Source organism: Triplophysa dalaica, chromosome 12 (assembly GCF_015846415.1).
Source record: "Triplophysa dalaica isolate WHDGS20190420 chromosome 12, ASM1584641v1, whole genome shotgun sequence".
NCBI classification, from domain to species: Eukaryota; Metazoa; Chordata; class Actinopteri; order Cypriniformes; family Nemacheilidae; genus Triplophysa; species Triplophysa dalaica.
This window is the reverse complement of record NC_079553.1, coordinates 15,402,431-15,415,589: the sequence shown is the minus strand read 5'-3', so window position 1 is coordinate 15,415,589 and position 13,159 is coordinate 15,402,431. Positions and strand designations below refer to the sequence as shown.

The 13,159-nt window shown below is 36.5% G+C and overlaps 1 protein-coding gene and 1 long non-coding RNA gene across 2 annotated transcripts; both read right to left on the bottom strand.

The window, feature by feature from the left end:
• Positions 1-33: 33 nt before the first annotated feature.
• lin28aa (lin-28 homolog Aa) lies at positions 34-7,504 on the bottom strand. Its single transcript, XM_056763036.1, has 4 exons — positions 7,495-7,504; positions 6,398-6,573; positions 2,822-3,006; positions 34-253 (listed from the first exon to the last, which is right to left on the bottom strand). Exons 1-4 carry the CDS (start codon positions 7,502-7,504, stop codon positions 34-36), a joined length of 591 nt encoding a protein of 196 aa, XP_056619014.1.
• Positions 7,505-12,326: 4,822 nt separating this feature from the next.
• Positions 12,327-12,962, bottom strand: LOC130433282 (uncharacterized). Its single transcript, XR_008908557.1, has 3 exons — positions 12,848-12,962; positions 12,522-12,574; positions 12,327-12,419 (listed from the first exon to the last, which is right to left on the bottom strand). It is a non-coding gene; the product is annotated as an uncharacterized LOC130433282 (long non-coding RNA).
• Positions 12,963-13,159: the final 197 nt, after the last annotated feature.

The window sequence follows — 13,159 nt, the reverse complement described above, 5'->3', positions numbered from 1 at the left end:
CTTTCAAGCTTTGTCCCACTGTCCCGTGCTGCCTCAGTCGGTGCTTCCTGTGGGGGGTGGGAAATGACTGTGCTCCACTTTTTCCTCTTTTACAGAGGCAGACTTTCCCTGAGACCCCTGTGATGACTGTTGAGCTTTTGTAGGGCAGCTGGCAATCATGTGTGTGACACTTTGGCAGAAATGGCACCTTTTGGGTTGAGGAGGCAAATTGCACTCTTTGGCATGATGGTCCAAACCACCACAATTGTAACACCTGCAAAAACAGTATAACCTATAAAATAAAACTAATAACCTACGGTGAAAGCAGTACTGTTTTTCTACACAATTATCTAAAATAAAATATATTTACGCGTGAAGCAAACATTTTACTGAAGTGCATGCTTAAAACAAGAGAAATTATCTTGTGAATTATATTATTTTTCCTGCCATATTGGCAAGCAGCTTTCTTTTATTTTTAGCAAAAGCACCCAAAAATAATTTCTAGACTTCTCTGAGCCCAAGACATAAAATCTTATATTAGTTTGCTTATTACATGACCATATCTTGTTTTATAAACACTTTAAATAATGTATATGGGAAAGCAAAACAATAAAAAAGAGTATGTTTTGCAGTGTATTAATACAACTTAAAGATATATTGAATAGTTGTAATAATATAAAACTCATTCTGATTGTATTTATATGAAGAACAAACACTGATTACTAACTGATTAAAGTCAGACATGGCACATTTCTTTGTAAAGCTTTAAAATGTGTTTGATAAATTCAGCCCCTTTTTAAACCCTTAAACATGATACTAGCTTTTGCAACATTATATTTCTGGATGTCAACCCACAAGAGGATATTACAGAAATAAAAAGACTGACAGTTTAGACATGTAGTGCTGATCTTCTGTTTGCCACCAGTGCCCGAAATATTGTAATCTAACAAAACTCAACCAAAAATTCTTTAAATATTAGCTGTTTTTCTGTAACCATGTGATCTTTACTGAAGATTGCCTGTGCGCATTCATGCCCCCAAGTGTGATGGTCACAGTGGCATATGGGTGCTTGGTATGGGGCAGTCACTGCTGCATTGATGTCCACTCAGCTGAGGTCATGTGGGTGACGGCAGTGCATAGGGGACTTTTGGTGGACACTGCAGCTTTTTTCGTTGGTTTATAGATACTGACCTGAGGCCTTTATTAACACAGTGTGGGGCATGGATCGACAGCAGGCGGAGTGTGCAGGAGGAAATGACAGCCTTTGTTTGAAAAAAGCTGCAGCAGCAACCTATGAACTATGACCTTTTGCTGCCCTTCATCCCCAAACACTCCACCCAGTCCCTAAACACATGCAGTTTCCATGGCAACTACGACCCTTGACCCCTTTCGGGCACCTTCATCTGTTATCAATTAAATGAACTGCAGAACTGTTTCCTCCCAAAATCCTGAGATAGAGCAGCATAGCCACGCACTGATGGGTTCATATCTGAATCCATATATTCTCTTTTGTACCCTTTGCTTATTTTGCTTTTAATTGTAAAAAACACGGATGCCAGTATGCAGAATGGATCACTGCTTTCCTGTAGCTCAGTGGTTAGAACATTGCGTTAACAACGCAAGGTTGTGGGTTTGATCCCAGGGGATTGCAAATACCTTTGTATAAATGTATAGGATAAAGCAATGTAAGTCGCTTTGGATAAAAGCGTCTGCCAAATGCATGAATGTAAATGTGATAGACAGATGTGTTCCACTTTAAGGAGTTTGTGCTCTTAAAATGTATTGAACGCAAGCCTCCCAAGATCCTTTTAGGATGTAATGACCTCTTCTCAAATACTGTAAACACAGTACGTTTTACAAAAATGAGAACAGACAGGTAGGCCAAATGATATGCGCATAACCTCCATCATATCTGATGATGAAGAGGAAAATGTCTATTATATTCATTTATGCAATAGAACTTTAAATGTAGCAGAATTTAAACCAAACAATATATAAAAAAATAACTTAAAATTTAGATTTTATGCTCATTTTTAATCTTACAAAAAACAACCTTAAAATTGGGGGAGATCCATCACAATTGACAGGCCAGTTTAAACCGTTATTGATCCAGGTCACATTTGTCCATGCAGCCCTAACCAAGGCCAGAGGTGGGGGAAGGGAAGGAACTGCTGAAAGGGGTGAGATAGCATCCATATTTTGAAGAGATCAAAGTGAAGGGCTTCAGGCTCTCCCTTTGGGCTACTAAACATAATAGTTCTACAGTTTGGAGATATAAGCTTTTGAGAGAAGGCCCTCTTTAAAAACTTTAAAATCAAACTTAACAGCTGATTTACAAAAAATACAAATTGGACATTTTAATAAACAGCATACTGAAACTCAATTTTAATTATGGAAATAAGACAATCCCTTAAAAAAACGATTATTTACAAAAACACTGCCGTTTAAATATTTTTTTCTACATTCTATAATAATGGTGTGCTAAAAACTTAAGAAATAATGCAAATACAACTAACATCCAAAAAAAATCAACACTACACTCTTAAAAATAAACCATTCAGTCAAAGTTTCTCAGGCAAATCTTTTATTTCTTCCCTTTTTAGAATCCCTTTCCAATAAAAGACCTGTTGTGCAACAGAAAGATTCCTTGGACATTAAAGATTCCTTAAGGAACCATACAGGCAAAAATGGTTTGTCTAAAAGAGTTATTATATATTTTTGGATTTTTAAGCCTAGAATTTGAGAGAATATCCTTTTTGCCCCTGTTTTATTGCAGTCAGTATAGAGAAGCATTCAAAAAGTCAGAGTATCTGTTAGATGCGGTGTGTTTATACATAATCACCTGTCTCCTTTGGCACGGCGCTTCTGGACACTCTTGCCTTTGGGTCTCCTCTCACTGCCCATACAGTGAGCTCCTCCAGGTCCAGTCACCCGCAAAGACTCAAGGCCTTTGGAAGACTTTTTAAACGTGAATTCAACAGCTTCCCCCTCTCTCAGACTTCGGAAACCTTCCATGTAAAGTTTACTCTGAAAGAGTTAGAGAAAGATATGAATGTTGGGAAATTTGAGTCTCTGGTTCACAGAGCAGCAACTTATTATGAAAGCAATAGGTAACCCCAAATTTTATTTTTTTATATTTATTCACCCTGGACTGCATCTCATAAATATCGAAATATGTAAACCTTTACCATCCTTGCTGCAAACATGATTGAAAAAGCAAAGATTCAGCATCATTACTTCATTGATTACAGTCATTGTTTTTTTGTTTGAAACACTATTGAAGCAAAAACAAAAACCCTCCGAAAATGCAACATTAACTGTGTACATCTGCATATAATATATATGTATGTAAGTGATTAGCCTGAAAACACATGCCTTACCATCCCCCTACACAAAGTATTACATTCCATATTCACACACACACCCTCTCCCACACAAACAGGTGTCTATATTCCCCATTCACTGAACACAAGTAAGGATGCTATGGCTGGCTCCGCAAAAAATCTGAAGGAAAAAGTAACATTTTTGGTTGTGAATAATATTTTTTTACTGAAGTACATTTTCATTTTCATGAAAGTGTTTCTATTTTAAAAAGTCTTTTACCTTTAATCCTACATAAAAAAGTACTAGATCTTTCTTAAGTTTCTTTTTTACTCAAAAATGTTACTTGAGTAATGGTAAGAAAGCATGCAAACAAAATGCAGAAGAAGAAATAAAGTCATGCAGGTTTAAAATGTCAAGCGATTGAGTAAATGATGGTCGAATTTTCCTTTTTGGGCAAACTTTTCAGTATGCCATGAATTAGCATGGCATCCTGCTCTGAAATACACATTTGAAGGAACAAAAATATTAGATATATTCATTATTGTAAATGCATATAGTGTTCCATGTCTTTCTTGTTTCGTGTTAATAAATAATAATAATATTGGATTGAAAAGACACAACATAAAATAATGCACTAGTCCTGTTAAAGTATCTGGTCTTTTAGATTAATTTTTAGATTCGGTTTACAGTCAAATAAATCTGGTTCAAACTGGTTCAAGCAAGTCTACTGTTTGGCTTCGTTTTAACTCCATAAAAAGAGGACAAAGCACAAGTCTTCTAAACTTATCTTTCTGTGAACTTCTTTTGAATGTTGCATATTTAAATCCAATGTGACGTCGGACAGTACATACAAAACACAGCTTAAAACTTCATCATAATAATGACCAAATGCAAAAGACAACTTTGATTTTGAAACTTGGTTTATCTATATCTGAGCCGTGATTGTGATCTTCACGCCTTGTAACAAATTAAGAGACGTGGCCATTAAGCATATGGTGCATTCTTTACTTCATAAGAAGAGTTTGGTTGCAACCACACTCAACCACCTGAGTGTATTTTATAAAATTAACTCTAAAACTGTGAATAGCAGGCAAAGAAACAAAAAGTAGCTTGAATAACATCACAGATTTTAGCGCTTTTTGATGTGATTTAAATGGCCCCATTGGAGCTGTAGTTGTCTATGAGCTGGGGAAACATAGGTAACAACTCTTTCATGCAGATGCAGAGTCTCCTTTTCAAGTGCTTCCATTGTATGTCAGTCTTACTGACCGTTAACCCATTTCCCTAGACGCGTGTGACCCTCCAACCCCCAATTTCCCTTCCTCCCACATACATGCCCCTCATGTCCCATTGACAATCATAAAGACACCTAATGGACGACAAAAAGATGCTTATGCTGTAAATCCTTAGAAGTGGCCCATGCTGTATAAACGTGGATCCTTAAAGTAGTTCACCTTCAAAATGAAAATTAATTCATTATTTACACGCCCTCTTCTCATTTGAAACCTGTATGACTTTCTTATTTCCGCAGAATACAAACAAAGATATTTTGAAGAATGTTGATAACAGCCCCCCATTGGTTACAATAGAAGTGAATGGGGGAAAGTGCTGTCCTGTTACCAACATTTTTCAAAATATATTATTTTGTGTTCTACAGAAGAAAGAAAGTCAAACAGGTTTGAAATGACATGACAATTCTGTAAATGATGACAGAATCTTTTTAATTATGAAGGTGAACTACTTCTTTAATGAACTGAGAGAAATCACAAAGAACAAAGCACAAGGACAAAACTGGAAAAAGATGACTCCAAAAAGAAAGAAAAAAATTGGTCATGGCTGAGGAGAGTCAAGTCAATTAAGAGGACATCTCTAGTTAACGTTGTATGTCTTTTATTTGTTGGGAATAAATCAGATCCAAATGGCAACGCATGCTTGATCTTAACATGTTTTTTCCCAAAGTAATAAAGACTGAAAAATGTCTCAACATGTTCAAATTTGACGCATAGAACTGTGATATTTATTTGCTACATCACTTTACAGTCAGTTGTAAAACTGAACGTATTGTGAGTTCAATAAAATCCATGCGCTCGCTATCCTCCCTTCAGCAACATTAGGATTTCACGGTGAATATTGTAAAAAAATCTTTAAGAAAACAAAGAAAAGGTTGGAGGACACCCTTACGCACGAGGGATTGAGACGGACAGAAAACATGAAAAGCCCCACAAACCTTAAAAACAAGGCAGGTGACCCAGCCCCCACTCTTGTGTCCCACTCCTTATCAAGTGAATAAACACATCACATACCCTCTGCCATGGATGTCTCTATTGGCCTCCCTACCCTTTTTTTCCGATGTCCTTTGTGTGTCACCTGTGTGTGTTTCGGTTCTAACCCTTAGGCAGTCGTGGCCTAATGGTTAGAGAGATGGACTCGTGACTAGAAGGTTTGATTCTCAGTGTTGGCGGGTAACAACTGAGGTGCCCTTGAGCAAGGCACCTTACCCCCACTTGCTCCCCAGGTGCTGCAGTGATAGCTGCCCACTGCTCTGTGTGTTCACAACTTGCTGTGTGTGTGTGTTCACTACTCACTGGAAGGGGTAAAAGCAGGAGTCACATTTTGGGTATTGGTTACAGTATCTGACAAATAGGTCACTTTCAATTTTGAAAGTGACACTTTTAAAAGTGTATCCAGCATGTAAATAATGTTTATGAAGGAGATGATAGTTCAATTTTGAGATAACTTTATCATTTGTGCATTGCAGATTAATTTACAGCATAAAATAACAAAAAAAAAACATACAAAAATTATAAACCATCTCACAGTGGTTTACTAGGGAAACAATTTCCTACCTGGCCACTCACACATTTTAAAAAGTAAGGGTTTCATTTCATTAGCATACAAGCATCTGTGTCTAATGACTTAATGACAGGAAGCAAGATTAAAGGGGTCATCTTTGAAGGTAGACTTTTCTGTTGTAGGACACTCACACGGGAAGTAAGGGGTGAGGGGGACAAGTAACAAAACTGACGGAACAACATTTCTTCAGTAGCTAGAAATGAGGGAAATGTGATTTTGAGATAAATTAACTAAAACTCACCTGGTGGACAAACACGTCGACTGGACTTTCTAAAGGCACACCCTCTCGCGTGGTCATGGACAGGAATCCAAATCCCATCCGAACATTGAACCACTTGCACACACCCACGCCATGATATGACTGAAGGTCTTCCTCGGTGACCTGCCCCTCCTCCTCCTCTGTTTTCGTACAGCCTCCTGCAAAACCATTTTATATACATTTACAATTGGTTTTACAAAAGATAAAAACAAGCGTCATTGACGATTTTATGTGTTTGTATAGAACGTCCTATTAAACTATACAATTTGCAGCAAGGGTTGTTTTTATTAAGCGGACTCCCATCTTATGTCAATCGTTTTCCATAAAATTGAAATAAATAGGCTAGTTGTTTTCTTACAACAACAATAACATGTGTATCTTACGGTAGCATGCCAGCATTGTTCATAGTAGGAGGAATCGAAATACACCTAATATTTTAAGATATATTTGAACAATATATGAACATTTATTTAGTTTTAGAACAGCAAAAGGGCGTCCGTGTAAAACATCACCATAATAACATATTAATAGTAACATCATTTATTATTAATTTAAGAGTTTCCCGGAGTGCTGGGATGCTTGTTGCACAGGATGCTGAACACAATTTAATTTTTCTCAAATGAACTATAAATTTGTCACGAATGAATCCGATCCAAATGGCAACGCATGCTTGATCTTTGCATGTTTTTTCCCAAAGTAGTTAAGACTTAAAAATGTCTCGACATGTTTAAATTTACATTGTCAAAATACAACTGTGATATTTATTTGCTACATTACAGTCAGTTGTAAAACTGAACCTATCGTGAGTTCAATTAAGTCCATGCGCTCGCTACCCTCCCTTCAGCAACGTTAGAATTTCACGATGAATATTGTAAAAAAAATCTTTAAGAAAACATTTAAAAGTAAAACAAAAAAAAAGTTGGAGGACACCCTTACTCACGAGCGATTGAGACGGCCAGAAAACATAAGAAGCCCCACAAACCTTAAAAACAATGCAGGGAACCCCAGCCCCCCACTCTCGTGTCCCCTAAACAAACACCTTGATGTACCTTTATCAATTGAATAAATATATCACATACCCTCTGCCATGGATTTCTCTATTGGCCTCCCTATCCTCTTTTTATGATGTCCTTTGTGTGTCACCTGTGTGTTTGTTTCAAAACTCGGTTCTCCAGGTGATCTCGGGCTGTCTCGTTGAAGGCTCTTTACTGATGCTTCTCATGATCGACCCCCTCTCTAACTGTTTCGGTCAAGTCCACGTGATTTCCAAAGACTCTTCCCTCCAGGATGACCAGCACATTCCTCAATGGATGGCCAGAGGAGACCAATCACACATGGAGACCACAGAGCAAAAGTCCATCCCCCAAACTCTTCCTTCCACACATAGGTGACAAAAGTCTCTTTCTTTCCAACATTACATTTTCATTTTTTCTTTGGAAAAGCCAAGCATGTCAAATTAATGACACAATGACACGGTCAAAATTTATATCATTACGCTTAAACATAATATGAAAATCATTTAATAGCAAATACTTGTTTTTCTTCATATCACAATTATGGATGTATTATTTACACATGATGTTACTTAACATGACTTGCTTCGTCCTAAAACACAGAAAGCACACTTGATGTTTACACTATCCATTAACTGACTAATCCATCAAACTGTTTAACGTTTCGTTAAACATTGAACAGATAAAACGTTTACTGAGATGATTTAGTACAGATTTCTGCGGAATTAATTGCGAACATATAAAGCAATTTTATTGTCTTTCTTCACGTAAACACATTTTTTTATTAAAGGTTGACAAAGCAATTTTTTTAAACAAAAAATAAACACCTTCGATGTTTGAGGAAAAAGAGAAATAGACTATATAAAGACCATTTGCATTTGATAGATGTCCAACAATTCAAACGAGATTTCAAAACGTTGGCGCTCACGTTTTTAGTCATCAGAAAGGTACAACAAATAGATTAAACTTTAGCATGTATATGTGACATTCAAAATTCATTGTTAAATATATCTGCAATCACCTTTTAAATTCTATTTCGGGTTTGAAGAGAAAAGATAGCAGAATTCATTATGTTACAAAATCGTATTATTACTGTTATTAACGGTAATATATATTACATTACATTAAATATTATATAGCAGTAAATTACTTAACTGTCGTTTTAATAACCATAATATTTTATACATCATGTAATGATTTAAAACACTGAAATTGTAGCATTCAAAGCTATCAGCTGCACATTTACTCCAGTAAATTGGAGGTAGGTTATTCTATTGTTTGTGAGCAGTAGATAGACCCTGGATGACACTGAATTAAAACAAATGTAGTCACCAAAGAGAAGGTGTGCAATGATGTGTGCTGAATGTGTGATGCAAACATTTCAGAATACATTTTCTGCATAAATGACATTGCATTTCCCCAACAATTATTATCAAAGCAGAGGTGCAGAAAAAAGAAGGCTGCCCTCCCCCATCCAAACAATCAATAATCAAACATGCTGGCAATTGATCAAAGCATTGTTGCTATGGAGATGTAACAAGTAATTCATCTATCAATAACCCCTCATTCCAATTACATTTGTATAGACAATAAGCAGGATATATACACAGTGTGCCAAAAGGACATGACACTTGAAGCTAGCATTAACCATCTAACCTATGTCAGAATTTGTAAATATCTGTGTACACATTAAACAAAGCTAAGAATGGGATTTCGTCTTGTTATTTCTGAGGCCTTTCACTCTTTTACACTGTGTTTTTAAATTATTTGTAAATTATCTAAACGTTTCCTTCAAACATAGACAATTATCGAAAGAAATTGATGGTATGTAAAAGGTACCTTGCAAAAAGACTGAATTTTAAGTTGATTGATAAAATGGTAAGGGAATATTCCTGCAAATTATAAGGGTTATTAAAAAACATATTATTTTCAGTTGTTCTGAATTTACTTAACGTGTTTAAGTGAAATAATTTATTCTGTTTCTGTGAACTATAGTGACATTTCTAGTGACATTTGTTGAAAACAAGATGAATGCTATAGAATATAATATGGTTTGATTTATTTTGAATGGCCTTTCAGGCACAACACAGTTCTTACACTGGTGTTATTCCATATTGCATTTACATTTAGTCATTTGGCAGACACTTTTATCCAAAGCGACTTACAGTGCACTTATTACAGGGACAATCCCCCTGGAGCAACATGGAGTAAAGTGTCTTGCTCAAGGACACACTGGTGGTGGCTGCTGGGATCGAACCAGCAACCTTTGATTTACCAGTTCAGTGGTTTAACCCACTAGACCACCATCTCCATTGATGAGTTTATAAGTATATTAATATTAATAAAGATTATATTAATAAAGGCATTTGGATGTTTATGATAGAGTCAATCTTTGTAAATGTTATAGGCACTTGCCAAATGGGTAAGATATTAAAGATAATCAAGGTGTGCAAATGCAGAATCTGATCATCTCTTTCTCATGGTGATGGCAAACCAGCCTATATGGAAAGTTTTCTTGACTAATAATGAATATAGAATAGATTGAATTTTGAATTGTATTGCACATATGTGCATTATATCAGAAACACATGACAGATTTCATGACTGCTATAGTCGTCCAGGTCACATTAGAGGTGTAACTTACTTGGGTAAACTTGTTGACTTGTCATGTCATCGTAATGTTAACTTATATCTTTTGCTTACATTCTTAGTCTACTTGTTTGTATCTTGAAGAGAAAAGGTTGTTAAGTCAAGAATTATTTGTGTACTGCTGTAGGTAAGTGACTTTCCACAGATGCACTTTTCATAAAAGCTTTCCACAGATTCTCATCAATAGTGTATTATTTTGATTGTGTAGACACAAAAATTTCAACAGAACTCAGGAATGACAAAGTCAGAGAATGCAAAGACGCATGAAAGTTGTGAAAAAAGCATTCTTATTAATTCATTATATATAGATTTTGAATCGATCAACATATGTATTTTGTTGGATATATGTGTGTTTATACGTGTATGTTTGCATTTTATGTCATACTACTTTTAACATCTATCTTGTTTTCATCTAATGTTGTTTTACTTGGGGGCGGGTTGTACAGCTGCTTTGATGCAATGCAAATTGTAAAGGCGCTATAAAATAAAATTGAATTGATATTGAATTGTTTAAACGTGAAGAAGAACTTGTTTTCTTTGCCGTATTCAAAATCTGTAAATATTGATTTTTTATTTTATTTTGACTGTTATTTTGAATTTGTGAGAAATGTTGTCACTAGTTCACAGAAAAAGAGGAAATCATTTCACTTAAAAACGATAAGTAAATTCAGAACAACTGAAAAAGAATGAGTCTTTTCATGTGGTTTTGTCTATTTTATTTACGTTTCTTTCCTTTTGCATCTTTCAAGAGGTTCAGTATCTACCTCACCTGTTTTGAACTCTCCACATATCTTGACCTTTATAATGTTTGTAAAAGCAGAAGAACACTGAGAGGTACATATACTGTATGAGACTGCTGCTCATATTTTTTAATCTTATTCATCACGTTGCGCAGAGCAAACAAACAAACAGTCCCAACTGATCTCTGTAATATAAAAACATAAAAAAAGAACTTTGTGCCCAGATGTGCACTGGGACTGCGCCATCTATCAGTTTCAAACGATCTCCAAATCCAGCGTTATAAATCAAATCATCAAATCACTTTTTTAGTCACAGCAGAAGTGCCTTGGTGAGTGAAATTCTCGAGAGCGTGCTCCAGAAAGTGCAGAAACTATTTACATACATACAGACTTATACAGATGAAAGTGTGCAATATACATATACATATACCCAGTACACACAGTCTACTAATAGACATACTTACAGTTATCAATACACATTATACACCATATGTACACATTCTGCATTATTTACAAACAATACTACGCGAAGTTGAGCAGATTATATATAAACTGGATATGCGAATATCATGGATGTGCATTGGATGGTATTCAGTGGTAATAGATAGATTGTTGTATTAGTGCAGTGTGAATGTGTAGTCCAGTTTAAACTGTGTTAGAGTTAAAGCGCAATGTGTGGCATACCGTAAAGTGGGAGTATGCTGCAGGATGTAATAGTTCTGACTGTTTATTAGCCTAATAGCCTGAGGGAAAAAGCTATCCCTCAGTCGGCTAGTGCGGAATCGAATGCTGCAGAAATATCTTCCTGAGGGCAGCAGAGAGAGCAGTCTATGGGATAGGTGGCTGGAGTCACTGATGATCCTCCGGGCTTTCCGTTTACACCGTCTGGTGTAGACGTCCTACACCAGGCTCATTGCCCACATTGTGACGGGCAGTTGGCATAACCCTCTGCATAGCTTTGCGGTTGCAAGCGGTGCTGTTTCCAAACCAGGCGGTAATGCAGCCTTTCAGGATGCTCTCCACAGTGAAGGTGTAGAATGTTCCAAGGATGCTGGGGCCCATTCCGAACTTCCTCAGCCGTCTCGAAGAGGCGTTTGTGTGTTTTCTTCAGCACTGCATCTTTATGAGCGGACCATGTAAGATCCTCAGTGATGTGAACGCCGAAGAATTTAAAGTGGTTTCCCCGCTCCACTTTTCTCTAGCTCAGTGATTATAGCATGGTTCTAGCAACGCCGAGATCATGGGTTCGATCCCAGGGATTGCACATACACATAATGTATAGTATAATGCAATTAATTTAAGTCGCTTTGGAGAAAAGCATCTGCCAAATGCATAAATGTAAGTTCTGATTTGTAAATACACACAACATAGAAAGCTTTCAGTGTGCAATCAGTTTTTTCAAAAGAAAGAGGTTACAAGCAGAACATCAAAAGTAATAGCATACACTACAGTCAGTTTTACTGTATTTGTGAATTAGTAACTTAATCTTTTAAATACAAATTCTAAGGACACTACCTGTGGTGGAGGTAACAGATAAGCCGGAAGCAAGGCCAATGTAGGGTGAGACAGGGCCAAGACTGTCATGTGAGGAGGAGGCAGCCGCTGAACAAAATAGATAGAAAAAAATAAGTAAATTTGATCGCTCATTATGATAATTTCAGTTTTTCAGTTAAGTGAGATCTATAAGAAAGTTATTTAACTGACCTGCATTTTCACCAGCTGTAAGTTTATTCTTTAGAAAATACTTCAAAAGTGCCCTTAAGGTGCAAAACACACGCACGCACACAAACGCACGCACGCACGGAGACAAACACACGACACACACAGATTGTTCAAATTATTCTGTCCCCTTCCACACTAACCCTCACAGAACACATTAAGCATATTTTATTTAAAAATAAAACTCCATTTAGTTTACTGAGCGGATAGTCCTTGTACAGAACCTTTACAAGTACACACAGCTTATTTTCAACAATGTTTTATTTACAGTGTCTTGTTAAAATTGATTACATTTTTAATTGAACACTTACCCCTTTCTTGATCCTTTCTTTTCTCATCTCCTTTCCTCTTCTTCCTCTTCTTTGCACCAGACTGATAGTGCCGCCTTTTCATTTTTAATCTTTGCACAGTTTAAAGCTAACGCACATGATGATTGACACTGACACAACGAGCAAGTAAATAAAATTTTCACGCACGGCAGGGCCCCCTAGTGGCCACGGAGGCCCCATGCAACTGCCCATAACGCTTATTAGGTAGGGCCACCGGTGGCCATGAGAAAAAAATCATAAAAACTCTTTTACTTATATTAAAGGGACATGTGAACGTTTTCTGTCAAACAAATG

Coding starts and splice junctions, on each gene's coding strand:
- lin28aa (XM_056763036.1), bottom strand. Junction 3,007..6,397: donor TCGACGTGTTTGTCCACCAG/GTGAGTTTTAGT, acceptor TAACTCTTTCAG/AGTAAACTTTACATGGAAGG. Junction 254..2,821: donor CGCCGTGCCAAAGGAGACAG/GTGATTATGTAT, acceptor CTGTTTTTGCAG/GTGTTACAATTGTGGTGGTT.